Source organism: Bos grunniens, chromosome X (genome assembly GCF_055505025.1).
Source record: "Bos grunniens cultivar Pamir isolate PY7600 chromosome X, Bosgru_T2T1.0, whole genome shotgun sequence".
NCBI classification, from domain to species: Eukaryota; Metazoa; Chordata; class Mammalia; order Artiodactyla; family Bovidae; genus Bos; species Bos grunniens.
In genome coordinates, this window is record NC_141194.1 from 86,772,703 (window position 1) to 86,792,226 (window position 19,524).

At 34.2% G+C, this 19,524-nt stretch overlaps 1 protein-coding gene across 3 annotated transcripts in view; it reads right to left on the reverse strand.

The window, feature by feature from the left end:
• COL4A5 (collagen type IV alpha 5 chain) overlaps positions 1-19,524 on the reverse strand; it is a 253,719-nt gene that overhangs the window by 12,139 nt on the left and 222,056 nt on the right. For 2 of the 3 annotated variants that reach the window (XM_086386653.1, XM_086386654.1), the window contains 9 exons: positions 18,815-18,941; positions 15,821-15,901; positions 15,087-15,185; positions 14,494-14,544; positions 12,988-13,173; positions 4,259-4,392; positions 1,789-1,861; positions 1,585-1,656; positions 622-750 (listed from right to left, as the gene is read on the reverse strand). In XM_086386653.1, coding sequence (XP_086242779.1) covers positions 622-750; positions 1,585-1,656; positions 1,789-1,861; positions 4,259-4,392; positions 12,988-13,173; positions 14,494-14,544; positions 15,087-15,185; positions 15,821-15,901; positions 18,815-18,941 — 952 coding nt within the window. Of the gene's footprint in view, positions 1-621; positions 751-1,584; positions 1,657-1,788; positions 1,862-4,258; positions 4,393-11,104; positions 11,267-12,987; positions 13,174-14,493; positions 14,545-15,086; positions 15,186-15,820; positions 15,902-18,814; positions 18,942-19,524 lie in introns of those variants that run through there. The other variant, XM_086386655.1, reaches the window with a different exon arrangement.

The window sequence follows — 19,524 nt, forward strand, 5'->3', positions numbered from 1 at the left end:
TCTATAATATGGCGGTTGTGTGCTCCTTGCCTTCAGTATAAGACATAGCACAAGGCCCAACTTTTGTTCTATATCCCAACAAAAGGCAAGGCTGTTGCTGCCTGTATACTTCATTTATGAAAAGACTGCTGTTAAGCCACTAATAAACTGGAAAGACTGAAGTTAGTTTCTAGTTTTCTTTTAGAATCACAGTTGGCTGCAAGTATAGAGTGAATTGGCCAACTAGACAGGATTTAGTTTAAAAATCATACAACCTCACAGCGTGGAAACTAACAGCCCATCAAATCAGCCTTCTATCCTTCTGGTGGTTGGGACAGAGAAAGCATCAGATCTTAAATGCATATGAATTTCATTATAGAGATTTTAAAAACATTAACCTAATCATTCAATTAGGATAGCCAGATGAGCGAGAAAAAATTGGACTGGGCCTAAAAGAAATTAGGGCATGAGAAATGAACCTTTCAAGAAAGGTTCAAAAGAGAAAGTGCAACCCATGGTGGTGTAGTATTCTACTAGCTGCTGAGACTCCTGTCGTCAAAGACAAACTCTGACAAGTGAAAGGAGAATGAGGGAAATGTTTGCAAATACATAAGGCTTGAAAAAGATGATCTACAAAGGTACCTGGTAAACCCTGAGGTCCTGGGAGTCCTTGTAAACCTTTTAATCCAGGCTGGCCTGGAATCCCTGGTGGGCCAGCATCTCCTTTGATTACAATACTCTGTCCTGAAGGACCAGGTAATCCAGGGGGACCTAAGAGGCAAAATATATAAAGTTGAAGGTAGGGAAGAGAAAGGTTGGAAAGAATGAATGCCAAAATAAACCTCAGATCAGAATAAGAATTGGTTTGAGAGAAATGAGTTACATGTATTGGAATTTACTATGTCCAACAGAAATCTGTTTGGGAAAATTACCTTTATTTCCCCCAAAGAGCCAAAAAAAAATAATTTCTTAGGGTCTTATTTGTCCATAGATTAGGGTCTACGGACAAATTAGACATATAGTCCCTATTTTCAAGCCTTGAAGTGTGATTGCAAATCTGTGAACACTGGTGTCAAGGGAAGACAGTTCTGTTTCCTGATGAATCCATTCTGATTCTAACGTCATTTGCAGATCTTGTTTGTTGAGTTTGTCAAGGGAGCCACTGAACTAACTAGTAGAGGAATTTAGTAGATACCCTGTTTCATAGTTTATAGGAAATGTCTATAAGTCTCTCAGCAAAAGGAACTATTTTCATATTAAAAATATAGAAACATACCTATGAGACTTGCTCTTGTGATCTATTCTATTGAATATGGGAAAGTTAGTATAAAAGGTAAAAAAAAAAAAAAAAAACACAACTCAATGAAGCATTCTTGTTGGTCCTGTATCTATCTTAAATTTAAAAAGTCTGTTCTTGATATTACATTATTGAAACAGAGAGCTTGAGAGATTAATATAATAAGAAGAGGGAAAGTCCTGCCTATTTCCCCTCAGTTGTTGGGGACTGAGACTCTGAAAGTTTCAACTGAAAGGCAGAATGCAAACTTTCAAATTCTTCAATGAATTTAAGTATCAGATATAACTAGCTCCAGAAATAAGTCTTACCTGGTGGGCCAATAAGTCCTGGATCCCCCTCAGGGCCAGTTGAACCAGGTACTCCACTGGGTCCTTTCATGCCTACAAAGAAGGTACAATTGCACAGCAAAGCAACAGGGCCATAGCCTTTACCCAGCCAGATCAGGAACTGTGTGTGTTCTCCCAAAGGAATTTAATGTAAAGGGGGAAACTGCAAAACATCCCTTCAAATACCTGGAAATCCTGGAACACCAGGGAGACCAGGATCTCCTTTCATTCCATTGAGACCTGGCCGGCCAGGGTTACCCTGAATAAATAAAATCATTAATTTTAGAACAATATTGGGGGCAGGGAAGGAAGAGCATAGGTGGTATTGCACAGTGATTTGCAGAACTGGCTCTAGAGTCAAACTTTTAGGATTCAAATCTCAGTTCACCTTTTAGTAGCTTGTGTGACCTTGAGTTGATTGTTTATTCTTTCTGCTGCATCATTTTCTTACCTCTAACAGAGAAAATAATAGTATCTACTTCATGAAGTTGTTGTGACGATTAAATGAGATAATTGATATTAAGTACTAAGAAAACTGGTTATGATGTGTACTTAATGGTAGTTATTATTCTATAATAGCTATATTATTTTATAATATAATGGTAATTATATAATGACAATAATATTTTATTATCATTAACAAAGGCACTTCTTTTGAGTGTAGCCCTGATGTAATAAGTGCGTGAATTAAAATCCAAGAAGTGATGAAGTCTAACAGACTAAGTAAAAAATAGAGTAGGCTTGTTAATTAATTGGGTTTGAGGGCCAGGAAAACTATGGGGAGAGGAAGAGTTGAGAATAACTCTAGAATGAACCTAAAGGAAGAGTAAGTGTGGAACAATGAAGTTTACTAATAGTAACAAACAAAGAGACAAGTCTAGAACATCTTAAGCAAAAATGTAAGAAAGAGCTTAAAGGGGGGCCATGTCATAGTCATAGGATCCAGCTTGAAGGGGCTCCCAAATCTAGGACAGTTTGAGAATCAAAATAAGTAAGGATAGTTTAAAAATTACAAATCATTGAAAAGAATGAGAGTTTATGCGTCTATGATGATAACAAATAGCCAATATATGGAAGAGAAGGGAGGCTCTTGGTTACAGAAGGGCCAAGTGGAATATGTGGAGGCAGTGCTAGAGTGGGACAATCATCAGTTGCCACTATCACAGAATTGAATGGCTGAGGCAGAAATCATAGACAGATATTCTAAGAAGAAATTCTGATGTGGAACAGTATAGTTGTATGATCTTAATGTGTCTTCCTGTAGTTTTGCTTATTAGTTACAAGGGGAAAAACAGTAACCATGTAGTGGAGAAATCAGGTAACAACTTAATGGGAAAATAAAAATTAAGATAATTAATTAAGGGCAGATGAATATTGTGGGCCTCCATATCTGAGAACACACCACTCATGGAGTATTCCATCTGGGGAGGCACATCTTCAATCTAATTATGAAGAAACAGCAGGCAAAAGAAGAAACATTCTTTTTTTAATGGGAAGGGGCTACACATATTTCTTCAAAAATGCCCAGGTCATGAAAGAAAAAAATAGGCTTATTTCAGAAAAAAAATACATAATTATACATATACACACAGAGAAAATACACATAGAGAGCAAATGGGGCAAAACATTAACAACTGGTCCATTTGGGTAAATAGGGTTTTTTACCATTCTTGAAAATTTTCTATAAGTTTAGTATTATTTCCAAAATGAAAATTAGAAAGGGTACAAATGTAAGAACTTGCATAAAAGAAAATGAATAGAACTTGAAAATACCATGTTTATAAAACGTTGGTATCAGACAGTAGTCTTGAATCTGGCAAAGTGACATGCAAATTGGAACTACATTGGAAATGAATGAGGTAGGGAGTGAGTAGAGAATGAATAAAAAGAGGATTAAAAATTTAAGTCTAGATGTCTAAAAGAATAGCAATAACAGGGAAAAAGGTGGGTTGTTTTAAACTTTAAGGACAATTTCTTTAGATTTTTTTTCTGCTATAAAGCAGCCATCAAAGCTAAAAGACTAAGCCCAGACTTTGTTGGCTGTCAAATCTAACAACAACCTTCCTGAATGAAGGAAGGAAGCTTTGAGGGTACATAAATAAACATGTGACTTTCTGGGTCACTCAAACCAAGGTGGAAAACGCATGAATATAGACGTGGGGATATGTTATTATTCTCCTTTTACAGGTAAAGACAGAAACACAAAGTATCTGTCTGCCTTCCTCATAGACACAGAGCACAACTGTACAGTGGAGCTGCAAAGTGACTCTAACTACAAAGTCTAACATATCCCTACTCACCATGATCAGTTCTCTATGGAAGACTCATCCACATGCAATGCTTACACACACACACACATACCACATATCCTTTTATAATTTGCTTTTGCTGAAATCAAAGTTTCTGAAATCAAAATCTATACACACCAAGAACTCCAGTTAAAACTATCTTTTGGGGAACCCGTTAACTATAAGGTAGCAAAGTCCCTTTAGTTGGTAGAAGACAGGAACTTGCCTTTTTCTCTGTACTTCACCAGGAAGCCATGCAAAGAGCCTTGACCAGTAAATGCGAATTAAAACAATGCAGTTTGGAATTCTCATTTTGAATGCAAACACCCACATCCATTTCTCATCAAATATCTATTCCTATTTCCTACCTGGAGTCCTGGAGGACCTTGATCACCTTTCAAACCAGGCAAACCAGGTTGCCCAGGTTGGCCTGGGTTACCTCTTTCTCCTTTAATACCCCCACTTCCAGGTAGACCCCGGGGACCTTCTGGACCTGGTGGACCTTGATAATGCACAACAAATAGCCACATTTCAGTATAACATAAGAACAGCATAAAAGGCTTTTAAATTATCCAAATACTCTTAGTCATCTATTAGTTTGCAGAATAAAATCCAGAGTACATTAAAATATATAGATCAATGCTGACTCTCTAATGTAAACTGGGCTGGGTTCTTTTTGTTATGAACACTGGGTTGCAGATTCTTTAATTTTGTATTTTATTATACATTAAATCCAATAAGCTCATATCTAAAGGAAGGACTTCGGACATTGTAATAAAGATTGCTTCTGTAATCCTTAACTGTTTGATTTAAGTGAACCAAAACAGATACCATAGAGCACTGTTCTCAAATTGGAAATGCATCAGAATCCCCGGGAGGGCTTGTTAAAATAGATTCTTGGATATACCCCCAGAGTTTTGGATTCTGTTAGGCTGGAGAGGGGCCCAGGAATTTCCATTCTAACAAGTGCCCTGTAAATAAAAAGTGTCCTGTAGCTAAAGCTGCTGGTACACCGCCACATTTTGTAGGGCAATCAGGGATTCACATCATTTGCCTCATTATGATTAAAATAAAGTTGCTTTATTTGTAAGTAGTTACTTTTATTCAGTTTGTATTACTATGCAATTAAGATAGTTATTTAAGCAAACTAATTGCCTAATTTCATTTTAGTGATATGCTTAAAACATGGGAATATTTTAATGTCAGAAATTCACGGAGTCAATATAGTACTTTTAACTTAATTTAAAAATGCTTTTGTGTTATTTACATTTTAAATATTTCTGAAGAAAAATAAAGGACTTGGCATATAACTTCTGAATAAATAAATAATTTAAAAGGGGATTTTGCTAAGCTCCTTCCTTATACTATGTTTTAAAATGTTCCTTCTAAATAAAGGTATCGGGTTCATTAAGTGACCGAGAAGATCTTATAAATAGCCACATTTTTCCTCACTAGGTGGGAAATAGCTGTCTTGCCTGCAGAGTGCTGAGGTGGAGACTAAACAGCCCTGCCTTAAGAAAATAATTACAAAGTCCCAAATAATGAACAGTACATAGTGAGCACCTATACCTTCTCTCTTCCAGTAATCTTAGTTTTTCACTGGTTTCAACAAAAAAGGAAAATACGTAGAGTTTATTTTTAAGGGAAATTTCACAGGCATATGAATTTAGAATACTGAATTCATGTTTACATACAGACAAAAGGTCACATCTTTGATCCCGTCCTTTCCAGTACTCTTATGACTCAGAATCAGTGGCTTCATGCTAACAATGCAGCATGGCTTAGAGATCATGAATGCTGGACTCATTAATCAATCATTAGCTATTTGACCTCTGTAAGTTTTATTCATCACCTTGGCCTCAATTTCAACTTCTTTAAAATGGAAATAAGAATAGAACCTACTTTATCAGGATGTTCCAAGAATTAAATAAGATAATATCTATAAACACAGTGCCTGGCACATAGTAAGAATTATATAAGAATTTTTAAACAATTATTATCTTCATTACTAGTAAAACTGAAGGTAAGAACATATTTAAAAATATGAACCTGTTTTTAATCTTTCAGCTATTTCTATGTGATTTCATAATATAATACTGTCACTTGAGAAAGAGGAAGCAGGTTCACAACAGTACAACAATCATTTATCTTTAAACAGTTTAAATCATACAGTCACCCTAGCCCAGCAACCAGATAGACACTCTCAGAAATTCCCTTCCCAATCATAAAGAAAGGGTTGGGTATTTTGAATTTAAACAAATAAAAACAATTATTGAGTTCAAACCCCTAGGTAGGGTTTTTGGACAAAAATTGTTACCTTCTTCCATAATGTGTAATTTAGACTAGAAATCAGGTAGCAAATCAGATTATTAAGAGAAAAGTAAACTATCTGTGAATCAATCTACCAGTGACTAGGGTAAGATTAAGAGGAGAAAAAAAAGGAACATTTTATTCTTCTCTCCCCAATCTGAAAAGTAATCAGAACACTTATCATTTTGAAAAAAAAAAAAGTAGGTATGTTTTAGGCATTGTTCTGTTTGCAATTAAAAGGAAATTTGGGTAAATTTACATGTTATTGATTCAGACCTATTGTTCTAGTGTCTCTCAAATTTAAATTACTGATTTGCTAATAACACAAGGGGCATGTAAGTTTTATTTATAACAATACTTGAAAGTTACCCTCTTTCATTATTGAAAATAGCCATGAAAGCACAGCTCTGATCAATCTCAGGCAAAAAAAATTCAAGAAAATAAAATCAACACACAAAGGTTACAAATGGGTCAGATGCCTGCCTAAATAATGCGTCTTAAATATAAAAATAAGTGTATTTCCATTTAAAATTCAACATGTTTCTATGTATGAATTACCTATTATAAAAAATTGAAAGCACAAAGACCTAATGTTATTTCAAACTTGATTATAAACAAGTCACATTACCTTCACCAAAATGTTAAATACCAGAGCACGTAGTTATTTGAGGATAACAGCACTCTTCAATGACTTCTGAATTATAGCAAAAAAAAGTGCATTTCTCTTGTCACACATACAAAGCATTAAAAAAAAAAATTGACCAGTCTAACCTTGAAAACCTGGGAAGATCAGAGTTCACCAAAGCCCAAAGATCGATGTTAGCAGTATCAGACATCACACAGTACAAAATAAGATTATGAGTTAGAAGTGGTTCACATTATAGCACAAGTTAAACAATAATTCTCTTTGCCAGCATTTCTTACACCTACAGCGTAATCAGTATGCAAACAGAACCATACAGGAGTATAGAGAGCCAAATATTTTAAAATAGAGCTTATTCTATGAAATAAGCTGCTAGTTTTCATTAACTCAAATGAAATGCTACAATGGCTTTCCAAAAGTTAGAACCTCAAAATATGAAAGTTGGAAAGGGAGTACCACTTCACTGATAGCCTTCTACTCCTTTGGGTAAAACTTTTGGGTAAAAGTTTATCTTGGCCTCTGCCATTCTTTAGCAAAAACACAAGGTGCAAATTTCTTGGTAGAGGCAGACTGCTCCAAGGAGCTACGGTTGAAGACCTTACCAGGCAAATATACAAAGATCACAGATGACCTAACAGAGAAATTAAAACACAAATATACAATGGCCATTACCAACTGTACTTCTGTTTGTCTTCTTTGAAAATCATTCCATGAAGACAGATCGTGATTTTTAAAAATAATCCATCAAGAAGCTTTCTTCTCTTCCATTATTACTTGTAATATACTCAAAGAGAAAAACCAATATATGTTTGCTCACCATTGAACTTGAAAACTAAGAGTAGAATTTTCCAAAGATGTGAAGACCATCACTGAAGGGGCCCTTCAAAAATATTTTGGCATGCAATATCCCACCCCAAACTACAGAAAATATCACATCTACTTTATATTATTCAGTGTACATATTAAATTAGACTATTAACTATAAAAAGAAGGATCATTAAAAAGATAAAAAGCTTACAAACAGGACAACTCCTGGTTAATGTTAATTGACTATAAACCCAATTTCCTTTTCTTACAAGTCTTGCTATGATTTATAGGTTGAGGTTTGCAGAGAGAATAAATTGTACTAGCATACTGAATCCTAGAAATTAGAAGACCGAGGATTTATTCTTGGCTCTACTACTTACTTATATCTATGAGATTCTGGGCAATTCAATCTCTCTGAGCTTGTTTTCTCACCCACACAATGGGAATAGTGTTGTCTACCCTAATGTCCTTCAGAGTTGTTTTAAAGATGAAATATATTTTTTAAAATGTTGACCTGCCATGTGCAAGATGACACAGGGAACACAGAGATTAGCTAGACCCAAACTCTGCCTTCACGGAGCGTGATATAAATGATGGTGTGTCATATAAATATAAAACATTACTATACCAAGTAATAAGACTCTTAAAGCATTTGACAATTTGAAATCCAGGAAGCAAAAAAATCAGCTTCTGTTTGTTTAAATGGTTTCTAAATCACATACAGCAAACTGACTCAAGACGACACTTTGAGCAGAGTCTGGCAACACTATTAGCTAGATAAATTAGAATTTCTACTTAAGATAATTCAGTTTGAGTAAAGACATTTTATATATGTGTTTGCTATAGAAGGACCAAAATAAGAACTCTTAGAAAAATATCTCATTGAAATATATGATATTTCAGTCTAAGTAACAAGGAAAACTTCAGATCATATCATAGCAAAACTTCTAAGACTTTAATTTCTAAAAGGTAACATTTTAATGAGTTATATGCCAAGTCAATTTTGTACACGAGTTTCTAAATTAATTATTTCTCAAATGACCTAACAAAGTTTAACTGAAAAACCAAATAAAACAAAAAATCTCTTATACATGAGTAGTAATAATTAAAGATAAGCTAATGAATTGATTGGTAAATTTTAAATCCAGTTTCCACTTAGGGTTGCAGTCTCCAATTGCTGCAAAGAAGAGAATACTACAGATACCGGGTTCCAATAACTGTAATTTAGAGTACATCTTGTAAATAAGTTGTCAAATCAGTTTTAAACTAATATGGCTACTTTCCTTTTTTTTTTCTCTGAATATATTCTAGAGCCTTGGAATAAAACAATCTTGTGGCTGACAGTAAAGTCTGGAAGTGATCAAGGCAGCAACTTCTATGCAAGTCAGACAGGGGGGGACTCAAAATTACTTCAAAGTATACCTTAGTCTTCTCTTTATCTTGGCAATAGTTAAATAGCATGCATTTGTCTTAATCTTTTTGATGACATCCATTTAGGAAAACACAAGAAACAGTAGGGGTTGATGGAGACTTAAGAGTTAACAGAAAACAAAAAAGCAAAGGCAAGGCCCAGTCTGCTGTGCTAAAAGTCTCCTAAAATGGCAGAAGCAGCTTTGTTCAATCACTTATCATATTTATAACTAGAGTAAGAGGCCAGATCATAAGCATCAAGATATGTAGCTGTCTGTGTGGAAAGATGATATATTTTACTAGTAGAACAGATACTTAACTAAGTACTGGGGAACCCCAAGTCAGATTCCCTGCTATGCCAGTAACTAACAATATGACCTTGAGCAAGCTTATTCACTTCTTTGGGCCTTAGTTTTCTTATCTGTGACTAAACTTCAGACAGAGTCCTCTGAGCCCTCTTCTCAATTAGGCCTTACTCCTTGGGCCCTGTCCTTGGTCTGTTGAGTCCACTTTTAGCAAGAATCTTGCTAAGTCAGTTTAGGGTGAGTTGCCCCTGCCCCCGCCCCCGATATCTGATCACGTTCCTTATTCCTCATCCTTAATGTCTAAGTCCTTAGACTGCCTTTAGCAAGACTCTAGCAAGACTTTGGCAAGACCTCAAGGACCCTGATAGCCCTTAGACTACCTTTGGTGAGAACTCTAATAGGCCAGTTTAGCAAGAATCTGTTTACCCTTGATATCTCTTTTTAGTAATTTTTCATCCACTGAGTCCTTTACTCTGAATGTGAAGTTGCTCAGTCGTGTCCGACTCTTTGCGACCTCATGGACTGTAGCCTACCAGGCTTCTCTGTCCATGGGGTTTTCCAGGCAAGAGTTCTGGAGTGGTTTGCCATTTCCTTCTCCAGGGAATCTTCCCATCCCAGGGATCGAACCCAGGTCTCCCTCATTGTAGGCAGATGCTTTACCGTCTGAGCCACCAGGGAAGATCCTTTACTAGTTGAATAAAATCCCCATTTGACCTCGTTGTACTCCGACCTGAGCTCAGTCTCTCTTTCCTGTTGCAATAGTCTTTCCCCTAATGCAATAGTCTTGAATAAAACCTGTCTTACTACCATTAGCTGGTATCTAGTGAATATCTGTTTGACTAATGTAAAACTTAGGTCCTTCTGGAGTGATAATATATAGTTATATGAAATAATGGGTTTGTGGGGTAGTAATAAATCAAGGAATCAATTCAGATAGAGATAGACTGCTTCCTAAAAAGCATCTTGAAAAAGTATAAATTTTAAAATAAGAAGAAGAGAAAATTTCCTGCCATTCCCAGTAGCTAGAACTCAGGATTATACTTTTTCCCCTTTTAGCTGCTCCTCAGAAATGTGAAAAGGGCTCTTTATCTTGAATAATAAACACATTCAGATATTTGTGATTCTTTTTACTTCTGATTAGGTGAAAATCTTTTAATATTAATCAGCAATTTTCTAATGGGCAGCTCTTGGTAACTATTTCTAGGTGTGTACTGTTTATATGTATAGGATGAAAATAAGATTAAGAGGTTTCTAATCTTTGCTGGTTACACTAAATTTATTTTTAACTCTGAGCCTATTAGTTCATTTATATAGTAGCAGAATTTAGAACTTTGTGACAAACAAAAATGTGAAGGTGGGATGGTTTGAAAAGTTACAAGAGGTATGGTTCATCAAGAATTGCATATTTGCAGGATCTGATAATATATATTATTCTTTAAAAATATCTTTTTGAAGAATAGTTTAATTTCAATAATATTAGCAGATATGAAGCAAAAATAGGAAAAACACAGAAAATGTAAAATAGTATATAATATAGTTTTGAATACTATAAATTTCCAACTAAAAAAAACATAAATATATAAATTTTAAAATGATAAATCAGTTTTTCTAAGTAGGTTATTTTGAGTTATTCCAATAGACAGAAAAACTGGACTGTACAAATTCCTAACAACTTTCAGAGATAGACCAACATGTAAGAACTGAATTGGCATATATGCTCTTAAAATATATTCAAATACTTGAAAACATTAGACACATGTGTATATATACCTATATATACACATACACATGTGTATATAAATAATATACACATACATATAAATATATATATATAAATAAAAGAAAAAGTTTCATATTTCATGCAGATACTACTTTGGAGTTAAGGAGCTAACCTGTAGGACCTGGATAGGGATCAAAGTTCACCAAGGCCCAATGTCATCATTAACAAAAAGGAAAAATATCAAAATTGTTAGAAATATCAAGAAACTAAAGCATTACACTAATTTTTTTCAAGTTAAACTTTAATTCAATAAAAGAATACCCTGCAAGTTTATATTCATGCATCTGTATATAAACCAAATTATTGCCACTTCACATCAACATTAAAATAAAAACAGCACATGTGACATATTTTGAAAAGCCAAAAATCATTCTTATAATAATCATTACTATAAGTGCAGACAACAATCAATTCTAAGAGCAACTGGGTTTAAAATTCCATTTTAATTTGTAGTTTATGAACATGTTGAAAGGTTACAAATACTCATCAGATGTGTGTTCTTCTTCTGACTACTTTTGTTATTATTTCTTTTAGAAATGGTAATTTAAAAAAACTTTTATGAATGATGCCTTTATGTTGACATATTTCAAAATAATTTTTAACATTGAACTCCATTACTGATAATAAATAGCCACAGTGCTGATTAAAATACTAAAAAGGAGAATAGTTTGGTTTATTTGAATTATTACATGCATAACCAAGCAAGATATTCGTGTCAATGCTTTACATTACATGCCAGATAATTAACATAGCTGAGAGCTTCACTGATTTTCTTCAATAGTAAAGCAAAGGAAAACTTTATAAATTATACCTTCTATAAATAGTCAGATCAGATAAAATCTGGTTTTGAAAATGATCTTCTGAACAAAGTATGTGATGCCATTGATTCATGTTTTTACAGAATATCTTATTAAAACTGACTGCAATCACTTCAGAGTTTATGGAAATTTGCACTTTTAAATACATTATAAAAATGAGTCAGACCTTCAAAGGATAAAAAGGCAATTTTTTTGTTTCTTTAATTTTACATTTATCTTACTTTAAAAAAATCAATGAGGGCCAAATTTTCAATAATTAGAAATTAAAAAACTGAATATTAAGTCTCAAGTATCTGTTAATAATCTATCTTCAGCGATTGGGCTCAGCGACATTAATCCAGAATGAAAATGAGCATTTCCAAACTTAGTAAAATGAAATGAAACAGCACAAACACAAAAGGAAAAGTGAACATTGGATGCAAAACTGAGACTATTAGAGCAGTTAACACAAGACAAATGAGGTATAGACATGAAGCTGGTATGAAGAGATCACTATTCAATTTAATCATGCTGTGATGTTGAAGATAAATTTGATTGCCTAGCTCCTAGAGAAGATAAATTTTTTTATTGTGCTTAGTGACATGTGCTGATCATATGACAGAACCATAGCAACATTTTTGGTATGGACCACAAGCATCTATTGGGTGATCACTAAAATGATTTCTGTGATAACATGCTGAGCAGCTCACATTAAAAACGCAGCTTGCATTTTGCTGTCAGGTTATCAGTATAGTTTTTTTTTCCCCTCAGTATAGCTTTATTTTAATAAAAAGACTAATAAATTCACTATTTCCTTTTTTTCCTCCAAGTTGGTTTGTTTTAGCTCAACTTTAAGTAAATGATGAAATACATTACTGAAAAGAATTATTGGATGCCATGGAAATGGATGGAGCCAGGAATAAAACAAGCTATTTCTTTTTAAGAAGTTCTTTGGATTGCAGATTTTAACATCCTAAAGACTGAATAACCTGCCAGCAAAAATGGACTAATAAATAGACCATTCCCCTACCACTCATGTACATACCTGGTCTCCCAGGAGGACCTTGGGGTCCAGGGCTGCCTTTAGGGCCTTCCAGAGCTGGACCTGGAGAACCAGGAGGGCCTGGGGGACCCTGCAGACCAGGGAAACCATGAAAGCCTGGTTCACCCTTTGGACCTGGAAGGCCAGGGTTTCCTGGAATGCCAGGTAATCCTTCATCACCCTTTTGACCTATGAAAGCAAAGTCATGTTATAGAACATATTAAGTGATACTGAATACTAATTAGGCTTGCCTGTAAGACTAAAGCTACTCCCACTTATTAGAAAAAATAACAGGATTTACTAAGGTCATTTCTACCTCCTACCAAATCCCAACCCATCCAGAAAACCCATTTTTTCTATTAGGTTTATCTGTTATCAGAACTATTTGTTAGAGTATGTATAGAAATATAGAAACAATAATAACTTGCATTCTAAAAGATATCCTTTGTGTTAGGAGATAGAGCAATGATCACATGACCAGTAGTTAGGAGGAAAAAAAGGAGAAAAAAACAAAAGTATAAAATATTTACAAGAATAGGTTAGAGATAGCTAGAGGAAATTCCTAACACAAAATATTTTTTAAAAATTATTTATTTTAATTGGAAGCTAATTACTTTACAATATTGTGGTGGTTTTGCCATACATTAACATCAGCCATGGGTGTACAGGTATTCCCCCATCTGTTTTGAGACAAATTTTTGAGACCATTGGAAGATATGGATCTTCAATGGTTGCTGTGAGTCCCCAATGACCATTCCATCCAAGATTTAGAATCACAATCTAGACAAACTGTTTTCAACAGCTTTTCTATACCACTGACATGCCGGAGAGCAATATAACAGTTGTACATTAGAGTAATAATTTTTATGTTGGATTCATAAAAGGAATACAGGAATTTCTAAGTGATCTATGTGTGGTTTGAAAAAATCCTCCATAAATAGCTGATGGTCATTTCAGAACACAAAAATACGTATCTGTACACATTTAGTCATTTAATTAACTACTTGGGGCTTACAATGAGGGTAAAAACAAATGAGGGAGGTAGATGTGTGTGCACACATACCATCCAAGATGCAAGATATAAATTAAAATGGAGTTTTCAATAGACATTTTTATGATTGGTACATATTTCTACAGTTTACTTATATTATCTTGGTTTTGGTTTCCATGGGGAAAAAAAAATGTATTTTTCTTCTGGCTAAAAGAGCTTTTAAAAAATTACTGAAAAAAAGAAAAACTTATTGAAACCTAACTCCTCATACAATTTTGCTTTCTTTATCATTTCCTTAACATTTATTTATGAGGTTAATGAAGAGTTATCTGTATATTAATTTTCTTAATTGTGCATTTTTTATAGTACAATAGCTTATACTAAGTTGCTAATTAATAAATGCTTCAAGATGTAACTCTAGCTTTGAGTTGTCTGGGGTTGTATGTGGAGATGAAAAAAGTGTACTGGAGAATATTATCTTTTTACTGACTGATTTAACATGCTTTATTAAAGTTTACCAGAAAGTCCTGGAAGTCCAGGGGGTCCTGGGATTCCAAAGCCTGGTTGACCTGTCAGAACATAAACCCAAAACTTTCAAACAGATAATAATAACTGAAATAAGAAGAAATTATTTTTGGATTATTTAGGTTTTTAGCAAATGTTGCAATGTATATCATACGAAACATGGAGAAGAGTTATTTCCAACATGGAACTACAATTTGAACATGAAAAAATTATATAAACTTATATTCTACTTGTGATGAGTATTAAGTATATTTTTAAATACACATATCATATATATATATATGTTTATATATATTATATACATTGCATGGTGAAAGAAGGTCATCCAGAGTAGTTAAAAAAAAGCTAGATAGCTTCTTGACATGGAAAATTGAGCAATAAAAGATTATGGAGTTTTTCATAAGAGGGAGGCAACTTGATTCAGTAAATGTGAGGTAATATTCTCAGGAAGAAGGTAATTAGGAAGGGAGAAGTGTATAGTAGCTTAGAGGATAAGGAAGAATTTCACTATGGGTACTTAAGGGCAAAAGCTAAAGTAGACAAGGAAGAAATTAGAAAATTAAGGACAATTAAAAAAATATAGTACCTGGTTCACCCTTCTGTCCAGCTGGTCCAGGAATACCATCTTGACCTGGTTTGCCTTTTTCACCTGGAGGCCCTGGTGGCCCAGGACGACCTCCACCACCTAAAGAACAGGGTATAGCAGGTTACACTTTTCTTCTCAATTTCCTTTTTCTCCTATATTCACAATTCTTTTGATTTTAGCCTCAAATAATTCTAGCCAAAAGACACAGAGTGTCTCTGGGACATTTCTTTAAGTAATGATACCTTGTGAAAAAGAAATAAAGGATAATGAGAATAAGGAACTGTTTTATCATCCACTCAGTATTCAAACTCACTTTCTCATTTAACCTACCTTTAGAATATGTAAAAAAGCAAGGTGTGTGTGGGGGTGGGGAGGATGGAAGTGGGGTGAATTACAGGCCTCATAGGGGGCCAAAAGGAGTGATTTGCTCAGAACAGTAAACAAGCAAAACTACACTTTGCCATTCTAAAATAATGAGAACTTCTATCTACTATTATAGGATACCTGAAATAACTCTCCTTGGAAAAAGTGAGCCTGAAAAATAAGGTCCCATAATAATAATTTTAAGCAAATCTTATTAAGAATTGTTCATTTTGTATCTAGCAAGTAGTATGGAGTGAATGATCAGCATGTTTGTCTTGAAAACGCGCACAGCTCCCAGAAATGATTTGACTTTCCAAAAATGAATAAGCCTTAATTTTATAGCATGGCAAACCCTTAGTTTTCATTCTTACCTACAGGACCAGGTTCTCCTGGAAGGCCAGGGTTCCCAGGAGGACCACTAATACCTTTTGGTCCAGGAAGGCCTGGGGTTCCTAGAGTAAAGAGCTCAATTTAATGATAAACAAAAACTGCATTGCTTTGAGAGCTACAATTCAAAGTTACAATTTAGAATGTTAGCATAGAAACAGTAAAGAATAGAAAGAAAACCCCCAAACATACTGGTGTTTGCTTGATGATTTAAGAATAATTTTAAGTTTTATATTGATTTATTCAGAGGCTGGCATTATTATATATTCATAATAAAAATAATTACCATCATATTATACTTGTAGAGTTAACTGGTAGGATTCTATTGTATGGACATACCAAAATTTTAAAAATCCATTCGTGTACTGTTGAACATTTGGGTTGTTGTCAGGTTTTAGTTATTATGAACACTATTCTATTTATGGAAACCTGGTCTACTTAGCTATTATGAGTAATGCTTCTATAAATATCTCTGCACTGGTATTTTTGTAGACACAAGTCTTAATTTATCTTTGGATAAATACTTAGATGGGGTGAAACTGCTGAGTCAGAGAATAGTTATATGCTCTGATTTATAAACAAACAACAATATTTGGGAATTCCAGCTGCTCCAGGTTCTTATATAACATATACTGATCCAATTGTTTTAATAATAGCCATTCTGGGCAGAAATGTAATGCTACTTCATTATGGTTTTAATTTGCATTTCTCATATTGATCACTTTTGCATGTGTTTATTGGACATTCATCTTATCTTCTTTTGTGAAATATCTGCTCCAAGTTTTCCTCATTTAAAAAAAATGGACTGCATGTCTTATTATTGAGTTGCAGAAGTTCTTTATATATCTCAGACATTAGTTATTTATGAGATATATGTTTTGTAAGTATTTTCTCCTAATGTGTAGCTTCCCTATTCACTTTTTAATTGTGTCTTTTGATGATCAGAAGTAAAGAAGAACTCAGTTTCTTTAAAATAAAAAAAACAGTGTGGGGCAATCGGACATTTGTATGAAAAAAAATTAACCTTGATCCCTAATCACATGATAAAACTCTTTTTATTCAAGACAGACTATAAACTTAAATATCAAACCTTAAACACTGAAAGCTATAGAAAAAATTAGAATAGTTCCATAAACCTGAGTAGGCAAATATTTCTTAAATAAGATACAAAAAGCACTAACCATGAAAGAATATAAGAAATTAGACTTTAAAATGGAGAAGGAAATGGCAATCCACTCCAGTATTCTTGCCTGGAGAATCCCATGGACAGAGGAGCCTGTCTACAGTCCATGGGGTTGCAAAGAGTCAGACATAACTAACTGACTAAACAACAAGAAGACTTAAAAAAAAGAAATTGGATTTTATTAAAATTAACATCACATAACAGCATTAAGAGTGAAAGGCAAATTTGCGACAGAATCTATTTGTAATACATGTATCTGACAAAGAACTCATATCCAGAATATATAAAGAACTGCTCTGAATCAATACCAAAAAAAAGTCAAACAACTCATTAAATAAGAGCAAAAAGACTTAGAGCAGGCTCTTCATAAAAATGCTACCCAAATGGCCAATAAGTATATGAAAAGGTGTTTAATATTATTGTTCATTAGGAAAATGTAAGTTTAAACTTCATTGGGATACTTCTATATACTGACCAAAATTGCTAAAATTAAAAAGACTGACAATATCAAATGAGGTAAGGATACAGACAAATGGACACTTCGCAATACAAAGTACTAACCACTATATGATCATGGCAAGCCACCAGGAACTACCCGTAGACATTCATACATTGCAGGTGGGACTCTAAGGTATAAAACCACTTTGGAAAACTGACACCATCTACTAAACTTAAATGTACACCTACTTTATGATTCAGTAATTCTATCACATAAAGTTTTGTGTGAGAGAAATGAGTATGTAGGTCCCCAAAAAACATGTTAAAGAATATTAATAGCATCTTTTTTCTTCATAGTTCCAAACTGGAAACAACCCAGAAGTCCATCAAGAAGAGAATAGGTAATTGATTATGGTTTATTTCTTCAATGGAATATTATGGAGCAATGATTAAAAAACCAAACTGCTGACAGGCAACAAGATAACTTTATCTTATATACATAATGATGAGTGAAAGAAGCTAGACACAAAGATATATACTGTATGATCCCATTAATGTGAATTTCAAAAACAGGTAAAGTTAATTGGCAGTGATAGAAGTTATAGTAGTAGTTACCTGGGAGAGGGAGACTCACTGTGAAGGGGAATAGGTAAATTTCATGGGGTAAGAGAATTGTTTTATACTTTGATATGTGTGGTGGGTACATGAATATATATATATATATGTAAATATTCATCTATTTTCTTGTACATTTTACTGTATCTAGGCTATACTTTAATAAAAAGGTTAAGGAAAAGATAATCAAAGACCCACTCCATCTGTGCCACAGTGCAATCCAAAAATCAAACAAAAATAAACACAAACATAAACAGAGCAGATACTTTATCAAGTTCAGATCACCTACTTGATTATAGTGCTAAGACCCTTTGCTTGCACAACTCAGTCCTTATCATTTGAATAAACTGTATAATTGTTCTACCAACAGCTACCGACTGTGTGCCTGAGGACACACTCTAAGAGAATCAGCAGCAGGCTACAGAACGGTAGTGTACATTACCACCTACAAAAATAGTAAGGCCTCTTAACTGACTTGTGGCTAGCAGTTAGACTCAAAAATGCTCCACCAGTCTCTCTGCCCACAGGATATTGTGCTGCTGAATTGGTAATGCCCATTTTCATTTTCTATGGAAAGCAATGTGGGCAAAAAAAGAAAAGTAAAAGAGATAGTTCAAGATTGCATTGCTGGTCAGTATCTGAGAAATAGAACAGAGGTCTGTCAACTAAGAAGTTGCTTTATGACACAGATTAGAGTAAATAAGGAAGGAAAGAAAGAAGCATTTAAGAAAAGTAGTATTACCAGGGAATCCAGGAAGGCCTGGTTGTCCTTTTGCTCCAGGGGTCCCCGGTAATCCAGGCAAACCAGTTTCTCCCATAGAACCTTTGGTACCAGGGTTCCCTGGGTATCCAGGCAGACCAGGTTCACCCTAAAAATATGAATAAAAAGATAAAACTGAAGTCTCTACATGATTTGGATTATATAACAACATAAAATTATTCATAGAGCTTTTACTGGATGTCAGGTATTCTGTTAAGTGCTTTACATAAATTGCTTCATTTAATCATCAAAACAGCCCTTTGAGTTAGGCTTTATCATCTCTATTTAGAAATGTGAAGATTGAAATCTTAGAGAAACTCAAGTGCCTAAGGTCTCTGGTAAGTAGCAGAACTGGGATTTGAACCAAGGTCTGTCAGATTCCAGATCTCATGCTATTCCCATGAAACGTGGATGCATTATTCTCTTTAATACTAACAACTCTATAAAAAAGATACTATTATCCCCATTTTACAGTGATATAGCTAATAAGTGGTGGAATCCGAATTTGGGTCCAGGTAGCTTGATTTCAAAACCTGTGTTCATCATCCCTAGCATGCTACATTGAAATTAATTGCTTACAATAAGCGTGCCACATAATAACCACAGTAGGTTCTATTGTAAAAGAAAAATTTCATCTTCACATGAAGAGGTCTATGAATTCTTCACTAGACATCTCAAATCCCCATTTTGTC